General features: G+C 43.2%; 1 protein-coding gene across 1 annotated transcript in view; it reads right to left on the bottom strand.

Moving 5' to 3' along the window:
• LOC144689618 (AT-rich interactive domain-containing protein 1B-like) overlaps positions 1-26,877 on the bottom strand; it is a 296,240-nt gene that overhangs the window by 42,166 nt on the left and 227,197 nt on the right. The window contains exon 4 of the mRNA XM_078556849.1: positions 11,064-11,174. Within this exon, the coding sequence (XP_078412975.1) occupies positions 11,064-11,174 (111 nt within the window). The remainder of the gene's footprint in view (positions 1-11,063; positions 11,175-26,877) is intronic.

Here is a 26,877-nt window from a genome sequence, read left to right on the forward strand (position 1 = left end):
AAAATGCTGGAAATACTCGTCTGGTCTGGCAGCATCTGATGAGAGAGAATCCGAGTTAACGCTTTAGGTTGATCACCTTTCATTAGGCCTGGGTAAAGTTAAAGATATAATAGGTTTTGAGCAAGGGGTAGGTGGGGCGAGGCCAAAGGAAGGTCAGTGATAGGGTGGAAGACAGGACCGATTAAATGACAGAAGAATTAGTCTTACATGGGGCAATGGGAATGGTGATAGGGAAGGAAAAGAAACAAAGAAACAAAAGATGTGCATAGAATAGATGTGCTACTGTCCAAGAGCAAAGTCAGGGAAAAAGTGAAACATACAAAGTAAAAAAAACAAAATGCGGATAATAGATCATGGTCTGAAATTGCTGAACTCAATGTTGAGACCAGAAAGCTGCAAGTGTCCAAACGAAAGATGAAGTCCTATTCCTCAAGCTTATGTTGAGCTTCGCTGGAACAGCGCAGCAGGCCTAGGATCTCACAGTTTTCTGGATTGAATTCCATCTGCCACTTCTCTGCCCACTCAAAAAAAGAATTGATATAATTCTAGAGATAACTGCTATTCTCTTCACTATCAACTATACGGCCAATTTTTGTGTCATCTGCAAATGTCCCAATCATACCTCCCACATTTATTTATTTTTATTCATGGGATGTGGGCTTCGCGGGCTGGGCCTGCATATATTGCCCATCCCTAGTTACCCTTGAGAAGGTGGTGGTGAGCTGCCTTCTTGAACTGCTGCAGTCCACGTGGTGTAGGTACACCCACAGTGCTGTTAGGAAGGGAGTTCTAGGGTTTTGACCCACTGACAGTGAAGGAACAGCGATATATTTCCAAGTCAGGGCAGTGAGCGACTTGGAGGGGAACTTCTAGATGATGGTTTTCCCATCTATCTGTTGCCCTTGTACTTCTAGATGGTAGTGGTCGTGGGTTTGGAAGGTGCTGTTGAAGGAGCCTTGGTGAATTCCTGCAATGCATCTTGTAGATGGTGCACACTGCTGCTACTGTGTGTCGGTGGTGGAGGGAGTGAATGTTTGTGGATGTGGTGCCAGTCAAGCGGGCTGCTTTGTCCTGGATGGTGTCAAGCTTCTTGAGTGTTGTGGGAGCTGCACTCATCTAGGCAAGTGGGGAGTATTCCATTTCACTCCTGACTTGTGCCTTGTAGATGATGGACAGGCTTTGGGGAGTCAGAAGGTGAGTTACTCATCGCATGATTCCTAGCCTTTGACCTGCTCTTGTAGCCACAGTATTTATATGGCTAGTCCAGTTCAGTTTCTGATCAATGGTAATCCCCAGGATGTTGAATGTGTAAGATTCAGTGATGGTAATGCCATTGAATGTCATGGGGCGATGGTTAGGTTCTCTTTTGTTGGAGATGGTCATTGCCTGACACTTGTGTGGTACAATGACTACTTGCCACTTGTCAGCCCAAGTCTGGATATTGTCCAGGCCTTGCTGCATTTGGACATGGACTGCTTCAGTCTTGGAGGAGTCACAAATGGTGCTGAACATTGTGCAATCATCAGCAAACATCCTGACCTTATGATGGAAGGAAGGTCATTGATGAAGCAGCTGAAGATGTATTGATTATGCCCGTCTACTGATCTCAACTAGTGGGCTACAACAGTCTTCAATGTCCAAGTAGCTGCGCAAAATTCAAGTCCTACATGATGATCAGGTAATTTTTGCTTCAGTGCAGAAGTGGGTGGGCTGAGGGGGGGCTGCATCCAGTATTCCTGGCCTCCACCAGCAGCCACCCTAGCCATGAGGAAAGTTCCAATGGAGGAGCGCTTTGGGAACCATAGGTCCAAAGTTACCTGTTGCTTCCAAGCATGCTATATTCAACACGATTACATACACTATATTCCAAAATGATGTTTTCTGAATCAATCAATACTATCTGCTTATACTATGCCCCTAGCTTGTCATGGCTTTATTAGCATGTCCCTTCTGAATCATAAAAACAGAAATGATATCACTTCTCAAATTTCTCTTTTCCAGTGAGAACATGATCAATTTACATAATTGCTCCTCATAACCCAATCCCTCCATCCCCTCAATCATTCTAGTTCATCTCTTCTGTATAATTTCAATAACTGCAATATCCTTTATGTACAGTGACGGCCAAAATGATACACAGCATTCTTGGATGCATGCACAAAATATTGTTGCGATTTCCTACACATTCAATTTGAAACATACAAACCCAATACCTTTGCAAAGAAATTAATTACTTTTATCTATTTTAAATGTTGGCCCAAATCTTCGGGCCTCTGGATAGTTGTACCCCAGAAATACCACAGAAAATGTGCAGGGTGTCTCCCAGGAAGTCCCCACTCAAGGACTGCATGGGAATTCCTCAGGAAGTTTAAACTTCCGTTGGGCAATTACCCTGGGCCTGGAACCATCCAAAACTCCGATTTAAATCGGAGGCTTTGGATGGTTCCAAACTCTCTTAACAGAATAGTTACCCAGGAAAAGTCAGAAGGATTAAAACCACTTCTAGATCCTGGATAGCTATGGTACTGACACCCCACCTCTGCCATGATGCCCCTCCCGACCACCCCCTCAAATACCCTGAACCCTCCTCCCCACTCACCTTGCACACTTACCTTCTCTCCTGTCAAAGCGGCTGGGACCTTTAAACTTACCTGGTTCACGACAGCTAGTGTTGTAAAGAGGGAGTGTGGCTTCACTTCCCCTAATGATCCTACACTGCACAGAAGGCCTCCCAGAGCTGCTGTGCTGCGCTGCACATTTTTCAGCAGGCTGGGGTCAGGAGTCCAGGCGAGAAATGTGCAGCTCCAGGTTTGGGTAAGTGAAAAGGTACAGAGTGGCAATCCAACAGTGAATGCCACTCAGTGGAAATTCTGGGCCAAAATTAAGAAACAAAGACATTAAAAGATCAAAAAATGATCAGTGCAGACTTGGGTGCCACCCTTCATCTAAAGGGTTTCGCGAGTTTGTTTTGAAGGTGAATAAACTATTGTGCCAATACAGATCTGCAACTGAAATTGCACAATTTGTTATGACCAATGTCAAAATTTTCTGTCCCTTTCCTAATCTCTCAGCAAAACAGAAGTTTCACATGCACATATTTTATAACAGCAGATGGAACCATTTTTCTTTAGATTGGAAAGTGGTCTGGCCCAAGTGGACTGGGAGCAGCTACTTGCAGATAAAACTGTGTCAGAGCAGTGGGAGGGATTCAAGAAGGAAACAGCGAGAGGGCAAATATGTTCCCATAAAGACAAAGTGGGGGGACCAAGTCCAGAGAACCCTGGATGTCAAGGGACATTAAGATTAGGATTAATGAAAAAAAAGAGAAGCCTATGGCAGATACCGAGGGCTCAATACGACAAGGTCCCTAGAAGAGTACAAAAAGTGCAGGGGGGGAACTTAAAAAGGAAATTAGGAAAGCTAAGAGAGTGCATGAGAAAGCATTGGCGAGTAGAATAAAGGAAAACCCAAAGCAGTTTATTAAATATATAAAGAGCAAGAGAATAACTAGGGAAAGGATAGGGCCAATTAAGGACCTTAGAGGTAACCTGTGTGGACCCAGAAGACGTGGGTACAGTCCTTGATGAATACTTTGCGTCGGTCTTCACAGTGGAAAAGGATGACGCAGGTATAGACATCAGGGTGGAGGACTGTGAAAGATTAGAGGAAATTAACAGAGAGAGAGGAAGTACTAGCGGGTTTAGTGGCCTTAAAAGTGGATAAATCCGCAGGCCTGGATGAGATGTATCCCAGGCAGTTGAGGGAGGCAAGGGAAGAGATATCAGGGGCCTTGGCAGTAATTTTCAAATCCTCCCTGGCCACAGGTGAGGTGCCAGAGGACTGCATGACTGTCAACATTGTCCCATTATTTAAAAAGGGAGGAAGGATTAGACCAGGGAATTACAGGCCAGTCAGTCTAACCTTGGTGATAGGGAAGCTACTAGAAAGAATTCTGAGGGACAGAATATATCTGCACTTGGAGAGACATGGATTAATCAGGGATAATCAGCATGGATTTGTTAAGGGAAGGTCATGTTTGACAAATTTGATCGAATTTTTTGAGGAAGTAACCAGGAGTGTTGATGCATTTGATGTGGTCTACATGGACTTTAGCAAGGCTTTTGATAAGGTCCCTCATGGCAGACTGGTCAAAAAAGTAAGAGCCGATGGGATCCAAGGCAAAGTGGCTCATTGGATCCAAAATTGGCTGAGAGGCAGAAAGCAGAGGGTGACGGTAGAGGGATGTTTCTGTGACTGGAAGTCTGTTTCCAGTAGGGTTCTGCAGGGCTTGGTGCTAGGGCCTTTGCTGTTTACGGTGTACATAAATAATTTGGATTTAAATGTAGAGGGTACGATCAAGAAGTTCGCGGATGACACGAAAATTAGTAGGGAATAGTGAGGAGGATAACCGTAAACTGCAGGAGGAAATCAATGGACTGGTCAGGTGGACAGAGCAGTGGTAAATGGAATTCAACCCAGCAAAGTGTGAGGTAATGCACCTTGGGAGTGCTAACAAGGCAAGGAATTACACTATGAATGGCAGGACCCTGGGAAGTACTGAAGATCAGAGGGACCTTGGTGTGCATATCCATAGATCCCTGCAGGTAACAGGGCAGGTAGATAAGGTGGTTAAGAAGGCACATGGGATACTTGTCTTTTTTAGCTGAGGCATAGAATACAAGAGCAGGGAGGTTATGCTGGAACTCTACGAAATGCTGGTTAAGCCATAATTGGAGTACTGAGTGCAGTTCTGGTCACCACATTATAGGAAGGATTGCACTGGAGAGGGTCCAGAGGAGATTTACCAGGATGCTGCCTGGGCTAGAGGGTCTGAGCTATGAGGAAAGATTGGATAGGTTGGGATTGTTTTCCTTGGAGCAGTGAAGGTTGAGAGGGGACCTGATAGAGGCATATAAGATTATGAGGCACATAGATAGGGTGGATAGGAAGGCACTTTTTCCATTAGTATAAAGGTCAATAACCAGGGGGCATAGATTTAAGGTAAGAGGTAGAAGGCTAAGAGGGGAGTTTAGGAAAAAAATTTTCAATGAGAGGGCGGTGGGAGTCTGGAACTTACTGCCTGAAAGGGTGGTTGAGTCAGAAACTCTCGTAACATTTAAGAAGTATTTCGATATTTACTTGCGTTGCTATAGCCTCCAGGGCTATGGGCCAAGCGCTGGGAAATGCGATTAGTGTAGTCAGATCTTTGCTAACTGGTAAGGACATGATGCGCCGAATGGCCTCCTTCTGTGCTGTAAACGTCTATGAGTCTATGGAAAATTGCAAGTGCCACTCTGCTACTTAAGAATGGTAAAAGAGGGAAACCAGAGATTAATAGATCAGTTAGGTTAACATCTGTTGTCAGGAAATGAATCTAGAGCCTATAATTATTGATAGAGTAACTGAACACCTTGAAAATTTTCAGCCAGAGAGAAGAAACATGGATTTATAAAGGGTAGGTCATGCCTGACAAATCTGATCAAGGTTTTTGAAGAGTTGCCTAATGTACTGAACAGGGGAATGTCTATGGATATTATTTATATTGACATCAAGAAGGCATTTGATCAAGTCCCCCATAAGTGACTGTTAGCTAAAGTTGAAGCCCATGGAATTGAAAGCAAATTACTGACCTGGTTTGGAAATTGGCTGAGTGGCAGAAGACAGAGAGCAGGGATAACAGGCAGGTGCTCTAATTAACAGGATGTAACTAGTGGTGTCTCTCATGGGTTTATGTTGCAGCCTCAACTATTTGCTGTTTTTATTAACTACTTCAATGATGAAATAGAAAGCCACATAACTGTGTTTGCTAATGACACAAAGATAGGCGGCATTGTAAGCAGTACAGATGGAGGCATAAAATTACAAAGCAATATTGATAGATAAAGGGATGTGTAAAACTGTGGCAAAAGGATTCCAAAGTAGGCAAATGCAAGGTCATCCACTGTGGACTTAAAAAGGATAGAACAAGTATTTTATTCATGATGAAAAGCTAGAAATAGTGAAGCCCAAAGGGACTTTGAGGGAGAAGCCCGGGTGGAGGGGAATGATCCAGGAGCATATATCCTTAAAATTTCATGCAGAACATAATCAAAAATACTAATGGAATGCTGGCCTTTATATCTAGAGGACTAGAATACAGGGGGTAAGGGTCATGCTTCAAAGTCCTGGTTAGACCACATCTGGAGTACTATGAACTACACCTTAGGTAGGATATATTAGCCTTGAAGGTGTGCAACATAAGATACACAGAATACCTCAACTCCAAGGATTAAATTACATGGTAAAATTATACAAACTAGGGTTGCAATCTTAGAATTTGGAAGGTTATGGGGTGATTTGATCAAAGTTTCAAAATATTAAGGGAAACAGATAGGGTGGATAGAAAGACACCATTCCTGCTGGTTGGGGAGTCCAGGAATAGGGCTGGAGTCTAAAATTAACAGCCATACATTTCAGGAGTGAAATTAGGAACACTTTTACACACAAAGGGTGGTAGAAGTTTAAAATTCTCTTTTGCAAATGGTGACTAATGCCAGATTAATTGCTAATTTTAAATTTGAGATTGACAACATTTTTGTTAACCAAAGGTATAAAGGGATATGGAGCAAAGATGACAAAAGTGCTGTTAGAGGCAATCACTATAACATAAAGGTCCCAATGCTCTTGCTGGAGGAAAGCTAAACAACCTGCACCAAGAACATAAGCCACCAGGCCCACCAACTTGCCCCTCGGCCCATGTGTTTGTGCCAGCACATGCGCAACCACTGTAACAATGGGGAAGATCCCAAACAACCTAGAAAAGTCAATATATTTCTTATTTAACACTGCATGTGTAAATCTTGTGCGCACATGTTCTTCTCACTGTTGTCAAAGCCACCATGTATGTATGTATGCGAGATTTGGCAGCAAATGAATTAATTCAATCAATATAAAAAGACTCAATTATAGATCAATTCCCCAACTGGTTGGAAAGTATACTCCTCCAATCGAGGAAATCATATCGTATCCCTTCTCTGAAATCAGGAGATAGATCTTCTGGTTGAGGTCGGAACCCTGACACCGAGATCAAACCTGGGCCCTGACCTCACACTGTGGGAATAATCACCTGACACGATTTTGAAAGGACTGACCAATTAATGGTCGCACTCACTGTCCAATTAAGGATGGTGGACGGGCTCCCAACATTGGAGGGCCAATTGAAGGCCCTGCAGTACTGAAGGAGCTGCACCCTTCTGTTGCAGGTGAGAGAGAGACAAAGAAAGGGTACCTCAAAATGTAGGTGCCTTCTCAGCACTTCAAATTTATAAAAGCAAAAATAGTTGTTTGGTAGTACAGAAGCTTAGAGGTGTCTCTTTTCCCAGCAACTCAAAAGCAAAAATGGCTATAACTGCCAGACTGCCTTTGTGGAGTAGAGTTCCTTGACAGGGTGGACTGCAGCTGAAGCGATTTTTCATCATTGGCAACAGATTGGCCTTTAAAAGCAATGCGGAGAACCAGATCCTGCACGGCCACCAGGGAGCCGCCTTCTTTCGCTAGCTGTGCTTTGGCCACTTTAAATGGCCTGCCTGCAAACTGGAAAATTCCAGTAGACATGGGAAAGGTGCTTTAAGCAACCCCTTAATTGCTTAATAGGTTACTCATCACCTGTGGACAGGTAGCCATTCCAGACTCAACCCAGCCTCCTAGAAAACGGCCAAGAGTCTGGACTGTGCCAGGGAACTGACACTCTGGCAAGAAATTCTGGGCCCTCCTGCCTCCGTTCCCAGCCCCACCTTGCCATGAAAATCCTGCCCTAAGTGTCTGATCCAACATCAGAATAAGTTTTTATAAATTTCCAGTGCTAGAGAGCACATCCAACTTGTGCATTTGCTAGACTGGATCTCCAAAGTCCAAGGGCAACAGCAATCTGATATCTGAACACAAATAGGCCATTCAAAAAGTGCAATTACTCTAAGTTGCATTCAGTATTCAACAGCCAAGTAAATAATTTTTCTACCAACTTTTTGATTTTTTTCACCCATTGGGAATTACAAAGGTTAGACTACAAATGTTAACTACAGAAAAGTGGAAGAAGAATAAAATCAGAAGGATCCCCGAGCATCAAGCTAAGCACGGAATTGACAAAGGCACACCCTGTCCAGTCAACCCAGCAGAGTACTCCTCAATAACATCTAGACACTTGTGCCAAAATTCAGAGAGCTTTCCTGCAGATTAGTCAAGCACTAGCCTGCCAATCATACTCACTGAATCATCCCTCGCAGCCGATGTTCCAAATGCCTCTAACACTATCCTTGGGTATGGACTGTTCCACCAGCAGGATGGACCCAACAGAGAAGCTATATGGTGGTATATACAGTCGGGAGAGAGTGGCCTTGGGAGCTCTCAACATTAACTCCAGGCCCCATGGAGCCTGACAGCATCACGTCAAACATGGGCAAGCAAACCTCCTGCTGATTACCAACTACCACCCTGCTTCAGCTGATGAATCAGAACTCCTCCATGTTGAACACCACTTGGGTGAAGCCTGAGGGTAGCAAGGGCACAGAATGTACTCTGGGTGGGGAGCTGGCTTCATGTCCATCACCAAGAATGACTCAGTAATGCCACTACTGATCGAGATGGCCAAGTCCTGAGGGCATATCAGCCAAACTCGGCCTACAGCAGGTGGTGAGAGAACCAACAAGGAAGAACAACCTACTTGACATTGTCCTTACCATTTACCTGATGTAGATTCATCTATCCATGACAGTATTGGTAGGAGTGACCTCAGCACAGTTTTTGTGGAGGCAAAATCCCACCTTCACAATGAGGACTCCATTGTGTTGTGTGACACTACCATTGTGCTAACTGGGACAGATTCAGGTCAGATCTAACAGTTCAAAACTGTGCATCCTTGAGGCTCTGTGGGTCATCAGCAGCAGTAGAATTGTATTCAACCACAATCTATAGCCTCATGGCCCAAGAAATGCCTCACCGCCATTCCATCAAGCCAAGGGGCCAATCCTAGATCAATGAGAAGGGTATGAAAGCATGTCAGGGACAGCACCAGATGTATCTAAAAGAATCCTGGAATCACTGTCTTCAACCAATTCAATTCACTCCATGTGATATCAAGAAACGATTGAAGCACTGGATACAGCAAAGGCTATGGGCCCTGACATCATCCAGGCAGTAGTACAGAAGACTTGTGCTCCAGAACTAGTTGCACCCCTAGCCAGCTAGAACCCTGGCATCAAGCCAACAATGTGGAAAATTGCTCATGTATATCCTGTTGACAAGACACAAGGCAATCCAATCAGGCCAATCACTGCACCATTAATCTACCCCTGATATTCAACAGAATGATGAATGGTGTCTTTGACAGACCAATCCAGCTAATAACTTGCTCACCATTGCTCAGTTTGGGTTTTGCCAGGGCCACTGTGCTCCAGACCTCATTATAGCCTTGCCTCATCCTGGAAGAAAAAGCTGAATTCCAGAGATGACTACCCTTGACATCAAGGCAGCATTTGACTGACCATGACATCAAGGAGCCCATGCTAAATTGAAGTCAAAGGAAATCAGAGGGAAATCTCTCCACTGGTTGGTGTCATACCTAGTGCAAAGGAAGATGGCTGTAGGTGTTGGAGGTCAATCATCTCAGTCCCAGGAGATCACTGCCAGAGTTCCTCAGGGCAGTGTCCTAGGCCCAACCATCTTCAGCTGCTTCATCAATGACCTTCCCTCCAACATAAGGTCAGAAGTGGGATGTTCACTGATGATTGCACCATCTTCAGTTCCATTTGTAACTTCAATTTGTAACTCCTCAGGCACTCAAACAGTCCGTGTCTACATGCAACAAGATCTGGAAAACATTCAGGCTTGGGCTGATAAGTGGCAAGTAACATTTGTGCCATACAAGTGTCAGGCAATGGCCATTTCCAACAAAAAATGGCATTCTCATGATGCAATGGTATTACCATTGTTGAAACTCTAAACATCTAGGTGCTGGGAGTCACCATTGACCAGAAACTGAACTGGACCAGCCACATAAATAATGTGGCTACAAGAGCAGGTCAGAGGTTGGGAATTCTGTGACAAGTAACTCACGCCCCAAAGCCTGTCCACCATCTATAAGGCACAAGTCAGGAATGTGATGAATACCCCCCACTGGCCTGGGTGAGTGCAGCTGCAGCAACATTCACTCCCTTCAATACCAGCCACAGCGTCAGCAGTGTGTGCCATCTACACAATCCATGGCAGCAACTTGCAAGTCTTCACTGACATCACATTTCAAACCCATGGCCTCTAACACCGAGAAGGATAAGTGCAGCAGACACATGGGAACACCATCACCTGCAAGTTCCCCTCCAAGTCACACACCATCCTGACTTGGAACCAGACTGCTGTTCTTTCACCGTCGCTGAGTCAAAATTCTGGAACTCCCTCTCGAAGAACAATGTGGGTGTATCTACATCACAAGAACTGCAGTGATTCAAAAGATGGTTCACTACCCACTTCTCAAAGGCAATTAGGGGTAGGTAATGACACTCATGTCCCAAGAATGAGTAAAAAAAGACACTGTTCGCCTCAGAGCAGAGAAGGTTAAGGGGAGATTTAATAGCAATGTTCAAATTTATGAGGGGTTTTGATAGTTTCTCTCTGTCTACACTATTTCCAATGGTAGGAGCGCCAGTAAAGAGGGGACGCCGATTTGCAGTAATTGGCAAAAGAGTCGGGCGACAGATGAGGAGAAATTTTTTATTTAGCAAAATGTTATGATCTGAAATGCACTGCCTGAAAGGGTGGTGGGTAGTAAGGTCGATAGTCAATAGTAACTTACAAGAGGAAATTGGATAAAAATACTTGAAAAGAGAAAAATTGCAGGGCTATGAAGAAAAAGCAGGGCAGTGGGACTAATTGGATAGCTCTTTCAAATAACCAGCACAGGCACGATGAGCCAAATGGCCTCCTTCCGTGCTTGGGGCTCTAAGATCTAATAGAATATCAAGCTTTTAATAGCAGATCTAAACAATGAACCTCAATTGTGTTACAGGGTACAAGCAACATCATGAGTCACTTACAGGCAAACTTGATGGTCTCTCCTGCTGTAACAAGTTCAAATCTTCATGGTTGGGCTTGCTAGGTGTCAATGGTGGCACAGTGCGAGTTCCGTAGCCTTCCTGAGATATATCCTGTGTAAACAAAACTCATTTTTAAAAAAAGGCTCTGTCTACCTATGAGCATGAGTCATGGGAAGTCATCAGGGTAAAAGGTCAGCAATGTAATGAGGTAACCAGCAGAGGAAAACAGTTCAACTATAGGGTCACAAAAGCAGACAAGTGATTATCTTCTACTGCTAGACACTGTTTCCCTCAGCACAATAACCTCCCACTGTGCAGCCCAGCAGGTTGCAAGGGATTAGCCGTGATGTTTAAAACCAACAAATGTTGAGGTTTCCTTTGATATCTCCCCACCCCATTACAATGGGACACAAAGTTAGACAGCTTTACAATGGGCAAACAAAATAAACAAGTACTGACTTTGCATCCCATGTTTTTTTCTGTCAAGGCAAAGTAGTAATATAAAAAAAGTAATAAAAGTAGCAATGTAACTCTCTCAAAACCTTTTCCTCTTTACACTCCCTGGAATGGTGCTCATAGGTCCTCAAAAAATACAACTCTAAAAGGAGTGAAAATGCTTCAAAAGTGTGCAGACAGATAAATTTCACTGAATCCTTAAGAGCTTAAAACAGCCCAATTTTCAAACCTTGTGTTCTGAACTTTGTCATTTATGTCAACAACTGAAGGTATCTTTGTTTCAGCACACACAAATTTAGCTCTCCATTCAAGTACCAACATATTACTTCCTGATTTTCGTAATGGGCCAGAATTTGCTGGAGCGGGTCCCCTAAATTGGCGTTTTCTATCCCTCACCCTTAAACTCAAAAATTTTTTGCACTGCAGGTTGCTGGAATTTCCAGCCAGCAAAAGCACAGGAAGGTCAATGGGGCTTCTGGGGCCCTGGTAAATGACAACAGCAATAGTCTCTCTCCATTACTAATAAATAGGAACAATGGAGAAGAAAATAGTAGATACTGAGTGAAACAGAGGTGGAAAGCAGTTCGTGTAAATATGCAGCAAGACTTGCACAACATTCAGGCTTAGGCTAATAAGTGCCAAGCAATGGCTATCTCTAACTATCTGCCCTTGACATTCAATGGTATCACCATTACTGAATTCCCCCTCTATCAACATCCTGGGGGTTACCATTGACCAGAAACTGAAATGGACCGGCCATATAAATACTGTGGTTACAAGCTGCAAGTAACTAACCACCTGACTTCCCAAAGCCTGTCCACCATCTACAAGATTCAAATCAGGAGTGTGATGAAAAGCTCTCCACTTGCCTGAATGAGTGCAGCTCCAACAACACTCAAGAAGCTCGATACCATTCAGGACAAAGCAGCTGCTTGATTGGCACCACATCCACAAACATTCACTCCCTCAACCACCAACACACAGTGGCAGCAGTGTGTGTCATCTACAAGATGCACTACAGGGACTCACCAAGGTTCCTTCGATAGCACTTTCCAAACCCACGACCTGTGCCACCTCAAAAGACAAGCCAGCAGATGCTTTAAAGAACACCGCCACTTGCAAGCTCCCCTCCAAGCCACACACCATCCTGACTTGGAAATATATCACCACTACTTCACTGTCGCTGGCTCAAAGTCCTGGAGCCCCCTTCCTAACAGCACTGTGGGTGTACCTACGCCACATGGACTGCAGAGGTTCAAGGCACTGCACCACCTTTCCAATGGCAATTAGGGATGGGCAATAAATACTGGCCTAGTCAGCAATGCTCACACCCTGTGCAAAAATAATAAAAAAGGATCAAGAAAGACGAGATGAAAAATAAGAATTTTTAAATTTAATATACCTCTAGGAACAATTTATTTATTAACTACAGAAGCGAGGCTCTAGAGTTGCAACTGATCCTTTTCTGGGTCACCGAGGTCCAGCAGGAATGCAAATCTCATCCTTAAAAAGCTCCTTATGTCATTGAATACTAGTCCCAACTTTGCGCCAACCTCATTTTGTTTGAAAGGCGAAAATGCAGCAATTTCTTGAAACTCATGGAGATTGATGCCGAGCTCCCATTTTCACGAGGCTAAGGGTCGAACCATTCAGTAATTTGTGACAATTCACAACTCACTGTGTATCATTGCCTTGCCACAAATTGCTGCTTTTTTAATATATAAAACACACACTAACACCTGTATGTGCATTTAAAGCACCATGAATTTCACAGCAAATTCTGGGCTGTTATTTATGGCAGCAACTCAGGTCCTCAACAAGGCTGTCGCTAAAAGCTGCTGGGAGTCTATTTCACATTTGGAAGTTGCAGCCCACCTGATGTCATCAATGCCATGATGTAATTTTTTATGTTCATGTAAGGCAAGTCCCACATGTCTTCTGCCCAGCAGCAAAATGGCAGGAGGAGCCTTGGTAAGTTTAAAACATTCTTTGTCTTTGAAATCCTTGTGGGCCGGGAGAAGGATTGTCCACTAACAATAAACCCCAGCCAGCTCAGACTGTCCACTAACTGTTACCGACAGGGGTGGAAAAATAAACTAAAATCCCCAATTCCCTCCCCTTACTGTCCGCAATCAGTGTGGTTGTTTTGGAAAGCAGATGTGTGTTTCCAAGCCCATTTTAGCATGTGGTTAATTTTTAAAAACCAGCAGCAGACTTTCATGCATCTTAATGAAGAAGATCATTTATTCACAAACATACCCCAAAAATCTAAAGGATGTGTCAGTCCCACAGCACAAACTCAGGAAAGATACAATTAAAGAAGTTAGTGCACTTCTACAGGGTTAAATCAAAAGAATAGTTAACAATTCACATGTTTGGTTTGCTGCAGGAGATCAGTCATTAAGGGCCCATTGAAGAAAGGAGTCTTTTTACACTCTTGAATTATGGTTCAGATGGGTTCAAACAGCTGAAGTCAGTTATCTGGATTGTTGCAGAATTCCCTCAAAAAGATGAATGTTCAGCAGGTTGAAAAGCTAGGCACTTGTGCTTTTTGCAGCAGTCAAATTTCTTTACAGATGGATGCAGTGGTGTAGTGGTAATGTCACTGGGCTAGTAATCCAGAAGCTCAGGCTAATGAACATGGGTTCAAGTCCCACCAAGGCAGCTGGTGGAATTTAAATTCAAATAATAAATCTGGAATTGAAAGCTAGTCTCAGTAATGGTAAGCATGAAACCATCATCGATTGTTGTAAAAGCCCATCTGATTCACCAATGACCTTTAGGGAAGGAAATCTGCCATCCTTACCCTATCCACAGCAAAGTGGTTGACTCTTAACAGTCCTCTGAAATGCCTCGCAATCTATTCAGTTCAAGGGCAAATAAGGATGGGCAACAGATGCTGATGCAGTGACGCCCAGAACCCATGAAAGAATAGAGGAAAAAAAAAAGGACTTGGGGCAGGATTTTACATCCCACAGGTGGGCGCGCGCCCAACCCTATCGGGCGTAAAACAGAACACGATGACGTCGGGCGAGCATCCCGACATCATCGCGCATGAGAGTCGGCAGTGCCGTCAATTAAGAGGCCTATTAAGGCCCTTAATCAATTAATTTAAACATATTTTTCGCTGCCCGTCCAACCTTACGGTTAGTGGGTGGGCGAATCGGCCAGGCAGCCTTTGGGTTTTTAGCAAACCTCATCCACAGGTGGGATGAGGTTTCCACAATCAAATAAAAAGTAAATTTTTGGGCAGAATTTTTAACCTATTCATGTTATGAGTTAGTCGCAGGTTGGGACATATTTTTCAGATTTCAAAAATATTTATTTTTGATTTTAAAATTGTTCAGCTCCCTGCCTTTAGGGAGCTTTCAGTGCGTGCTCCCCAACACATGCACAGATTTTTGCGCTCACCCTCCTCTTGCCCCCGCCCCGACAGCACTGAGGTTCTCAGCGCGCCTTTCACGGCCAGCCACTGTGAAATCACGGTCAGGGGGCCGATCGTGGGCATCGGACCATTTCCCAGCCACTCTCAGGCCCGCCCGCTGCACCCGTCCGTGACCCGAGGATCCTGCCCTTCAAGTTTTGGAATCACGCCAGGAGGCTTTTAAAGACTTCACAGCCTCCTGTTTTTTTAATGGCAAAGATGACTCTGCCTTTTCTGTAGGTGTTGGCTTGCAGCATTCTTCTGCAGACTGCCCAGGTCTTTTCCGGGTCCTTAGGTCAAAACTCCTTATCCCCAGCTACATGACCAATGCTGGTATCATTCAACCATAATGGTTTGGAAGTCCAAAGGCCTCACTACACGATATAGACAAAGGTGGTCTTTCACACATAACAGGCTGAATAATACAGGGGAGGGGTGGGGGAGAGTGGGAGGAGGGTCAGGGGAGAGGGGGAGGGGGGTCGGGGGAGAGGGGGAGGAGGGGAGGGGCAGACGGCTCACCTCCCCCACCAGCCCACCTCCTCTGGAAGCAAATGCCAACCCAACCCGCAGGGCCAAGTGGAACTTCTGCCCCTCACTGGGGAGGAAGTTCTGCCCTTTGGAGCTGCCGGCCAGTCAGATTGGCCAGCAGTGCCAAGAGCGTGTAGTGGCAGCTGCTGGGACTGCAGGATAAGGAAGAAGAAGGCCCATGGATTCCCGGAGCAGTTAAGTCTGAGATCTTGGACAAGTCAGGGAGGGGGAGCAGGGTGGGGGAAGGAGTTAGTTTAAGGTTGCAAACAGGTAGGAAGGAAGGGGATTTTGCTCTTTTGGGCACCGTCCCGTGATTGGCAAAGGGCAGCCCCCAAAGAGTGAACACCACCCCACTACTTCCCTGCCCTTTGAAGAACTTACTAAAAATAATTGCTCATTCCTGCCCAGACCATACATTTTATAGAGTGGGCAACGTATTATCAGGGTTAACTGGCTTAATAACAAGCCTAATTGACTCGATTACTTATTTGAATATGGTGGGAAGGTTGCCAATTTTGGTGCCCACCCACCACCAGCACCCCCCCACCCCCCCATATCACGATGGTGGGCTAGGGAGTGGGCAGAAAGATGGTAGGCTGGGCACCCACCCTATTTTATGTGCCCCCCCTTCCCCCCGCCTCCACCCAAAACACACCCAGTGGGGGCACGTAAAATACAGCCCAACTTGGGGATAACTGGTCTCATCAACCGACTTTTGTTAAATTGCAAACTTAGAGGTCTAGAGTCTAGAGGTCCACTGATTCTGTGTTTGGAGTAAACATCCAACAATGGCATGTGTGAATTCCACAAAGGGGTGCTGTCTAGGCATGTCCATTCAAGGTGGAGGACCCACCCAGGATGACTCAATTAGAACTTTCTGCAAGTTTGAAATAATATGTGTTGAATAAGCAAAAGTCACCTGACCCCTGGCAGCCATTTTACCCACCTTGTGAGAGTCCATTTTAAAATATAAAAGACAATTCCAGAAGCTTCCATAAGCATGTAGTCCATATTCAAAGTTATGAATAGGTCATGCCTTCACTTCACATAAAAGTAAGCTCCAGCTTGCCCCAACTGTCCATTAACACTAAGTCCCAGTCTGCCACAACTGTTCATTGACAGTAAATCTCAGCCTGCCCCAACTGTCCATTAACAGTAAATCTCAGCCTGCCCCAAGAGTCCATTAAGAGTAAATCTCAGCCTGCCCCAACTTCCCATTAACAGTAAACTCCAGCCTACCTGGACCATCCAATACAGTAAATCTAGCTGCCAAAACTGTCCAATATCAGTATGTACCCCAGGCTGCCCCAACAGTAAATCCCAGCTTGCCCTAACGATCCAATAACAGTAAACCCCAGACTGCTCCAATTGTTCATTAACAGTTCCCCAATTTTCCATGAGGAATCGCCCCCAGCCACTTATGCTGGGGAACGTTCTCATAAATCTCAAGTTGCTTGGTCAGGAAATCGGTCAGGACTTTGCCCTCCATGACATTGACGCTGCCTTGGCCATCTTCAGGCTCCCAAGGACCCTTCCTACCTGCATGTAAAAATCAAGGATTTTGTCTCTGCCATGGACATCTTTGTTACACCTACGTCATGGTTAATAGGGTAAAATTGATTTGAAACTGATCAAACACAGACATAAGATAGATATATAAATGGTTAAATTGATACTTTGATTTGGAAAATGAGAAGACATTATTCTGCAAGGTAAGGGACGATAGGGAAAGAGGGACTGAATGAAACAGTGCCAAAAGGAAAAACAGAAAAAGGGCCGAAGCCATGTCTAACGCTTCAACACTAGTGTGCTGGCATCAGAATCTGAAACCAGTGTGTATGCTTTCCCAAATCACAAAAGGTAACGGACCAAAGTTGCATTCAAATCCATAATCCATTATTTTGCAAAACTGATGCAAACAATTCTTCCTTTTACACCCTAAAGGTGAGTGGCAAATGAGAAACTGAGAATGTGAATGAAACAGACTGACAAAGTGAGATGGAGAGAGAAGAAGAAAGGGTTTACATTGGCAGTTTTCCAATCCACTGGGACTTTTCCAGAATCTAAGGGTTCTTGGAAGATTACTACCAGGGCATCCACTATCTCTGTAGCTACTTCCTTTAATATCTTAGGATGCAACCCATCAGGTCCAGGAACTTAACAGCTTTTAGCCCCATTAGTTCCCCTGGTACTTTTTTCCAGTGATAGAAAAAATTCTGGGAACCCCAATTTAGGAAAGATGTCAAGGCTTTGGAGAGGGTGCAGTGATGATATACCAAAAGATTACAAGACTGTCTTCAGTTGCATGGAGAAACTAGAGCTGGGATTTTCTCCTGAGAACAGAGGTTAAGAGATTTTATAGGTGTGTTCAAAATCTTAAAGGGTGTGGATAGAGTAAATAAGGAGAACTGTTGCCAGTGGCAGAAGGGTTGGTAACCAAGGACACACATTTAAGGTAATTGACAAGTCCCAGAAGGGACATGTGGGGAAGGATTTTTTTGCAGTGTGTTATGATCTGGAGTGCACTATCTGAAAACATGATGGAAGCAGATTTAATAGTAGCATACAAAGAACATACAATACAGGAACAGGCTTCTTGGCCCAATTGGTGCATGGTTTATGCTCCACATAAGCCTCCTCCCACATCTCTTCATCTAACCCGATCAGTATAACCTTTTAGTCCTTCCTTCCCTTATGTAGCTTCAATTTAGCTTCCTTTTAAATACATTCCTGGTCTTTGTCTCAACTACTCAATACTAAATAATCAAGGGGCAAAAGAGGGGAGGAAATAAATGACTATCACTAGAGAAAAAGTACTAGGGAAACTAATGGGGCTAAAAGCTGATAAGTCCCCTGGGACCTGATGGGTTGCATCCTAAGATACTAAAGGAAGTAGCTACAGAGATAGTGGATGCCCTGATAGTAATCTTCCAAGAACCCTTAGATTCTGGAAAAGTCCCAGAGGATTGGAAAACTGCCAATGTAATGCCCTTATTCAAAAAGGGAGGGAGATAAAACACAGATAACTATAGGCCAGTTAGCTTAACATCCATCATTGGGAAAATGCTAGAGCCTATTATAAAGGATGTAATAGCAGAGCATTTAGAATTACATGATCTAATCTAGCAGAGTCAGCATGGCTTCATGAAGGGGAAATCATGCCTGACAAATTTATTAGAATTCTTTGAGGAGGTAATTAGCAGGATAGATAAAGAGGAACCAGTAGATGTAACATATTTCGATTTCTGGAAGGCATTCAATAAGGTACAGCACAAAAGGCTACTTAATAAGGTAAGAGCCCATGGTGTTGGGGGTAGTATATTAGCATGGATAGAGGATTGGCTAACTAATAGAAGAGAGAGTTGGGATAAGGGGGGGCATTTTCAGGATGGCAACCTGCAACTAGTGGAGTGCCACAGGGATCAGTGCTGGGGCCTCCATTATTTACAATATATATTAATGACTTAGATGAGGGAAATGAATGTACTATCGCCAAATTTGCGGATGTTACAAAAATAGGTGGGAAGGCAAGTGGTGAGGATGACCACAAGGAGTCTACAGAGGGATAGACAGGTTAAGTGAATGGGCAAAAAAGTGGCAGATGGAATATAATGTGAGAAAATGTGATGTTATGCACTTTGGCAGGAAGAATAGAGGAGCTGAATGTTGTTTAAATGGAGTAAGACTGCTGAAGGCTGCAGCACAGAGGGATTTGGGAGTCCTTGTGCATGAATCCAGAAAAGCTAACATACAAGTTCAACAGGTAAGAGGGAAGGCAAAAGGAATGTTGGCCCTTATTTCAAAGGGAATGGAGTATAAAAATAGGGAAGTCTTGCTGTAACTTCACTAGGCATTAGTTAGACCACATCTAGAATACTGTGAACAGTTTTGGTCCCCTTATCTAAGGAAAGATATACTGTCATTGGAGGCAGTCCAGGGAAGGTTCACTCGGCTGATTCCGGGTATGAAGGGGTTTTCTTATGAGGAGAGGTTGAGTAGGTTGAGCATGTACTCATTGGAGTTTAGAAGAATGAGAGGCGCCCTGATTGAAACATATAAGATTCTTAGGGGGCTTGACAGGGTAGTTGGCTGAGAGGTTGTTTCCCCTTGTGGGAGAATCTAGGACCAGAGGGCATAATCTCAGAGTAAGGGGTCGCCCATTTAAAACAGAGATGAGGAGGAATTTCTTATCTCAGAAAGTAGTTAATCTGTGGAATACTTTACCGCAGAAGGCTGTAGAAACTGGGTTGTTCAGGCATATTCAAAGCGGAGATAGACAGATTTTTAATCAGGAAGGGGATCAAGGGTTATGGGGCAAAGGCAGGAAAGTGGAGTTGAGGATTATCAGGTCAGCCATGATCTCATTGAATGGCGGAGCAGACTCGATAGGCTGAATGGCCTACTTATGCTCCTATGTCTTATGGTCTTACTCCTTGTGGCAGCGAGTTCCATGCTCTGGTAAAAAAGTTTCTCTTGAATTTCTGAATGAATTTATATTTTTATTCTTTCACAGGGTGTTGGTGTCGCTGGCTAGGACCGCATTTATTGCCTATCCCTAATTCAGAAGGCACTAATGGTTAAAGAATCAATTCCAGTTGTGAGAAGGGATGATATACTAAATGGGTCAACAAACGAGGCTTTATGGATTGAGCTTAGAAATAAAAAAGGGGCAGTCACACTACTGGGAGTATACTACAGACCCACAAATAGTGAAAGGGAGATAGAAGAACAAACATGCAGGCAAATTTCTGCCTGTAAGAACAAGAGGGCAATAATAGTAGGAGACTTCAACTATCCTAATATCAACTGGGATTCAAACAATATAAGGGGCACTGAGGGAGAAAAATTCATGCAGTGTGTCCAGGAAAAATTTTTCAACCAATTAATGACAAACCCAATGAGAGGAGATGCAATTCTAGACCTAGTCTCGGGGAACGAAGAAGGGCAAGTGGGTGAAGTGACAGTTGGTGACCATATCGGGGACAGTGATCACAATTCAGTTAGATTTAGCATTACCATGGAAAAGGGCAGAGATAAGGCAGGAGTAAAAGTCTTGAACTGGGGAAGGCAAATTTTGCAGAAAGGAGAAGGGACTTGGCTGAGGTGGACTGGACAGCACTGCTGGGGGATAAAACAGTGGAAAACCAGTGGGAAGCACTAAAAAGCGAGATCCTAATTGTACAAAGTAGACATGTCCCCTACAAAAATAAGAGTGGTACTGCCAAATCTAGAGCCCCCTGGTTGTCTAGATGAATACAGGGGAAGATCAAACAGAAAGAAAAAGCGTATGATAGGCACAAAGAACTAAGCACTGCAGATAGCCTAGATGAATATAGGAAGTGCAGGGACGAAGTAAAAAAGGAAATAAGGAAATCAAAGAGAGGGCATGAAAAAAGATTAGCAAGTAAAGTTAAAGATAACCCAAAGATGTTTTACCAATACAATAATGCTAAAAATTTAGTTAAGGAAAAAGTGGGACCTATCAGAGATGAAGATGGAAACTTGTGTGTAGATGCAGAGGCTGTGGGAAGGGTTTTGAATGAATATTTTGTCTCCATGTTTACAAAGGAAAGGGAGGATGTAGATATAGTAGTCCAGGAGGAACACTGCGAGATATTGGATGGGATAGTCATAAAGAGAGAGGAAGTACTCGAAGGGTTGAAATCCTTGAAAATTGATAAGTCACCAGGGCCAGATGGATTGTTTCCAAGGCTGCTGAAGGAAGTCAGGAAGGAGATAGCAGATGCTCTGAGGATGATTTTCCAATCTTCACTAGATTCAGGAGAGGTACCGGAGGACTGGAGAAATGCAAACGTAGTTCCATTGTTTAAAAAGGGATCAAAGGAAATGCCAAACAATTATAGGCCAGTTAGTCTTACATCGGTAGTGAGCAAATTAGTAGAATCAATCCTGAGAGATAGGATTAACTGTCATGTGGAAAGGCGTGGTCTAGTCAGAGGTGGTCAGCATGGATTTGTTAAAGGAAGGTCTTGCCTCACAAATTTGATTGAATTCTTTGAGGAAGTGACAAGAAGGGTTGATGAAGGTAGTGCAGTGGATGTTGTGTACATGAATTTTAGCAAGGCATTTGACAAGGTCCCACATGGCAGATTGGTCAGGAAAGTAAAAGCCTATGGGATTCAGGGTAATCCCTTGCGAATGAAAAGTTGTCTCAAGTAGTGTTCCACAGGGTTCGGTGTTGGGACCCTTGCTGTTTGTGTTATATATTAATGATTTGGACGTGAATGTGGGGGGCACGATTGGGAAATTTGCAGATGACATAAAGATTGGCCAAGTAGTGGATAGTGTAGAGGATAGCCATAATCTCCAAAACGATATAGATGGGTTGGTGGAGTGGGCGGTAAAGTGGCAGATTGATTTTAACATAGAGAAGTGTGAGGTCATGCATTTCAGGAGGTCAAACAGTTACAGGGATTACACAATAAATGGGAATATACTAAGAGGAGTAGATGAAGTGAGAGATCTTGGCGTACAAGTACACAGGTCCCTGAAGGCAGCAGTTCAAGTAGACAAGGTTGTAAAGAAGGCATATGGAATGCTTTCCTTCATTGGCAGAGGTATAGAATATAAAAGTAAGGTTATAATGTTGGAATTGTATAAAACACTGGTGAGGCCACAACTGAAGTATTGTGTGCAGTTCTGGTTACCACATTACAGGAAGGACGTAATAGCTCTGAAGAGAATGCAGAGGAGGTTTACAAGAATGTTGCCAGGGTTAGAAAAGTGTAGCTACGAGGAGAGACTGGATAGGTTGGGGTTATTTTCCTTAGAACAAAGAAGGCTGAGAGGTGACTTGATTGAGGTGTATAAAATTATGAGGGGAATAGATAGAGTGGACAGGAAAAAATTGTTTCCCTTGGTGGAGAATTCTAGAACCAGGGAACACAGATTCAAGATAAGTGGCAGAAGGTGTAGGGGGGACATGAGGAAGAACTTTTTTACGCAGAGGGTAGTGGGTGTCTGGAATTCGCTGCCCAAGTTGGTGGTAGAGGCAGAAACTCTAAACTCTTTTAAAAAGTACCTGGATCTGCACCTTAAGTGCTGTAAGATGCAGGGCTATGGACCGGGTGTAAGAAGGTGGGATTAGAAAGGGCACCTGGATGTCCTCGGGCTGGCATGGACAAAATAGGCCGAATGGCCCCCTTCTGTGCTGTAACTTTTCTATGGTTCTATATTAGGCTCTATCTTTTATTTATGACCTCTGGTTTTAGTCCTCTCCCCTCCAAATGGAAATATCTTTTCTACGTTTTTTCTATCAAACCCTTTCCATAATCTTAAAGACCTCTAACGGGTCACCCCTCACAAACTTTTCTTCTTTTTAGAGAAAGATTCCCAGCCTGTTCAATCGCAATTCTGGTATCAACCCTGTAAATCTAATTTGCAACTTCTCCAGTGCCTGCATTCCTTTTTATATATGGACATTAGAACTATGCACAGTGCTCTAAGTGTTGCCTGACCAATGATAAATGTACATTTAATATAATTTCTCTGCTTTTCCATTCTATCTATCTAGAAATGAACTCCACCTTTCTGTCTTTTTTATGGCCTTATTAATCTGTGTCAGCACTTGTAGTCATCTGTGTATCTGTACCCCTATTCCTTTGCTCCTCTATCATCAACTATCTGCAAGACAAAAATAGAATCCATGTCCATAGAGATAAAAGATAATAAAGGATCAATCACACTAAAAGCTAATAAAGGATCACTACACTAATAGTGTAGTGTACAGACCTCCTAACAGGGGAAAGGAGGTGGAGGAACAAGTATGCAGACAAATTAGGGAATTGAATAAAAAACATGGAATAATAATCATGGGGGATTTTAGCTACCCTGATATTAACTGGATAATAGAGGTAGGCAAAAGAGATAAAGGAATGGGGTTTCTACAAAATATGTAGGACTCCTTTTTAACCTAAAATGCAAAAAGCTCAACAAGGGAAGATTCTCTATTGGATCTAGTAATGGGGAATGAGCCAGAGCAGACAAGAGAAGAAAAGGTATGGAAACATTTAGGCAATATTGACCGTAATATAATACGCTTTAAGATGATGATAGAAAAGGATATATGTATGATGAAAACCAGGTAAATAGATTGGAGAAAAGCTGATTTTATAAGAAGTTGAGAATAGAGCTTGGGAGAGTAAAATGGGCAACTATATTGGCAAAGCAAGATGTAGAACATAAATGGGAGACATTTAAAACAGCGTTCTACAGAGTGCAAGAAAAATATATTGCACTAAACGATAGAATAAAATAAATACTCCATGGATGAATAAAGGCGTGAGGGAACAGCTGAAGGTTAGGAAAGAGTAATACATTAAATACATAGTCAACAGAAAAGTGAGATTACAGAGAGGTTAGGAGAGAAGTCAAAAAAATAATTAGGAAGGTAAAGGGGAACTAATTACTGGTGAATTATAAAAGAACATAAAACAAAATGATAAAATATTTTACAGGCACATCGATTTTAATAAAAGGAAGGCTATGATGGCAATAGGACCATTAAGGGATAGACAGGACAATACCACAGGTAACAACACAGGGATGACAGAAATATTAAATAATTATTTTCCTTTGATATTTAGCAAGGAGATAGAACAGGTAGGCATGACATTAAATGATGAAATGAGTAATGATACAAGTGCAAATGTAATTTACCTGGATTTTTGAAAGGCCTTCGATAAAGTTGTCCATAATAATGAACAAGGTTAGAAAATTTGAAGTCAGGGACAAGTGGCAAAATAGGTTGCTGGCTGACTTCAGGAAAAGAAGCAAAGTGTCGGGGGTAAAGTGTAGCTATTCAGGGTGGCAGAAGGTAGGGAGTGCTGTTCCACAAGGATCACTGCTGGGACCACTGCCATTTGCAATTTATAACAATTTGGATTTTGCAATCAAAAACACCATTTCCAAATTTGGGTTGACACCAAACTGGGGGGAAGGGAGGAATAGTTCATACTGTAGGGGACAGTAACAAATTACAGGGAAGTAGTGGACAGGATATTAAAAAGAAGATAATGTTGACTTAAAAGTATATTAAAATTACAAACCAATACACCATTCCTACATTACTGGCAATGAAGTACATAGAAACTTCATTATTTAAGTACTTCTTTGAGGACCAGAAATATGTAAGGAATAAGGCTACATCAGTACCTTTCCATTCTGCATCCTAGGGTTGGGGTTAGTCAAACTTCTGAGTAACACATTTAGAGCGCCACATGCAGTTCTGGTCGCCATATTAGAAAAAGCATATAGGGGCACGGAGGATCATGTAGAGAAGATTTACTAGGATGATACCAGAAATGCATGGGTATAGATATCAAGAGTACAAAAAATAGGAGCAGGAGAAGACCATATGGCCCATCGAGCCTGCTCCACCATTCAATACTATCATGGCTGATCTTGGGCTTCAGCTCCATTTTCCCACCTGCTTCCCATATCCCTTAATTCCATGAGACACCAAAAATCTGTCTATCCCAGCCTTAAGTGTATTCAACGTTGGAGCATCCACAATCCTCTGGGGTAGAGAATTCCAAAGATTCACAATCCTTTGAGTGAAGTAATTTCTCCTCATCACAGTCCTAAATGATTGTCCCCTTATTCTGAGACAGTGTTTTAGACTCCCCAACCAGTGGAAACAATCTCTCAGCATCTACCCTAACCTTCAGAATATTGTAGGTTTCAATGAGATCACCCCTCATTCTTCTAAGCTCCAGAGAATATAATTCCAATTTAATTAACCACTCATCATAGGACAACCCCCTCATCCAATTTAGTGAACCTTTGCTGTACTGCCTCCAATGCAGGTAATATCTTGTCTTATTTGTAGAGGCCAAAACTGCACACAGTATTCCAGATGTGTTTGCACCGCAGCTTTGTACAATCACAGTAACACTTCTTTATTCTTGTACTCCAACCCCCTTGCAATGAAGGCCAACAAGCCATTTGCCTTCCTAATTGCTTTCTGCACCTGCATGCTAACTTTCTGCGTTCCTTGTACAAGTACACCAAAGTCTCTTTGGACACTAATGTTTACAAGTTTATCACCTTTTAAAAAATATTCTGCTTTTCTATTCTTATGACCAAAGTGAATAACTTCACACTTCCCTACATTATACTCTATCTACTATCTTGCAACCCACCAACTTGTCTTTATCTTTTTGCAGCCTCTCAACAGTTTACTTTCCAACCTAGCTTGTTATCATCAGCAAACTTTGATACATTATTCTCTGTCTCTTCGTCTAAGTCATTAATATAGATTGTAACTAGCTGAGGCCACAGCACTGATCCTTGCGGCACTCCAACATTCACTGCCTGCCAGCTTGAAAGGCCCCATTTATGGCACTGTCTGCTTTCTATCCGTTAATATCAGGAAAGGATGGACAGGCTGGGTCTCGCTGCTCTTGAGAAAAGAAGGCTGAGGGGTGTCCTATTAGAGATCTTTAAAATCGTGAAATGTTTTGCTTGAGTGAAGAGAGAGAATATTTCCACCTATGGGGAAGAGCTTGAGGCTATTAATATAAGATAGTCACCAAGAAATCCAATAGGGAATTCAAAAAGAACTTCTTCACCAGAAGACTGGTGAGACAGTGGAAGTCGCTGCCAAAGGGAGTGTGTTGAAGTGAAGATTATTGATGCACTTAAGAGGAAGTTAGATAAGCATATGAGGGAGAAGGGAATAGATACTTATGATGATAGATTTAGTTGAGGAAAGATGGGTAAATCAATATGGTGAGGCAAGCATGACCATACCTTTCGAAACGCTTGTTATCATATTTTCAGCTTCTGGCGGCGAGTGGGGGGTGGGAGGGGTGGAGGGGGAGGAGGGAAGGAGGTGAGAGGGGACAAGAAGAGGGGCAGAGAGGTGTGGGAAGGGAGTAAGGGACAGCAGGTAAAGGAGGAGCTGCCAAGGGTGCTCTATCAGGACAGCAGTAGACGTGAAGAACAAACATGCCTTTACCTAGTGTCTTTCTTGTCAAGATGTCCCAAAGTGTTTTACAACCAATTACATTTGAAGTGTAATCACTGTTGTAGTATAGTAAAACACAGCAGCCATTTGCACACACCAAGGTCCCATACCCAGCCACGTGATAATGATCAGTTAATCTTTTTTTAAGCGATGTTGTTTGTGGGATAAATATTGGACAGGATTCCCCTGTTCATCTTCGAATAGCCTAATGGGATCTGATATGTGCACCCAAGAAGGTATACAGGGCTCTGGGTTAATATTCCATCCGACAGACAGCAACTCCGAAAATGCAGCACATTAGCAGTATTGCACAGGACTGTCATTCCGTGTGCTCAAGTCTCTGCAGTGGGACTTGAGCCCACAATGTTTTGATTCAAAGGCAAGAGTGCTCCCACTAAGCCAAGGTTGAGTGTTAG

This window comes from Cetorhinus maximus, chromosome 14, assembly GCF_964194155.1.
Source record: "Cetorhinus maximus chromosome 14, sCetMax3.hap1.1, whole genome shotgun sequence".
Classification (NCBI taxonomy): Eukaryota; Metazoa; Chordata; class Chondrichthyes; order Lamniformes; family Cetorhinidae; genus Cetorhinus; species Cetorhinus maximus.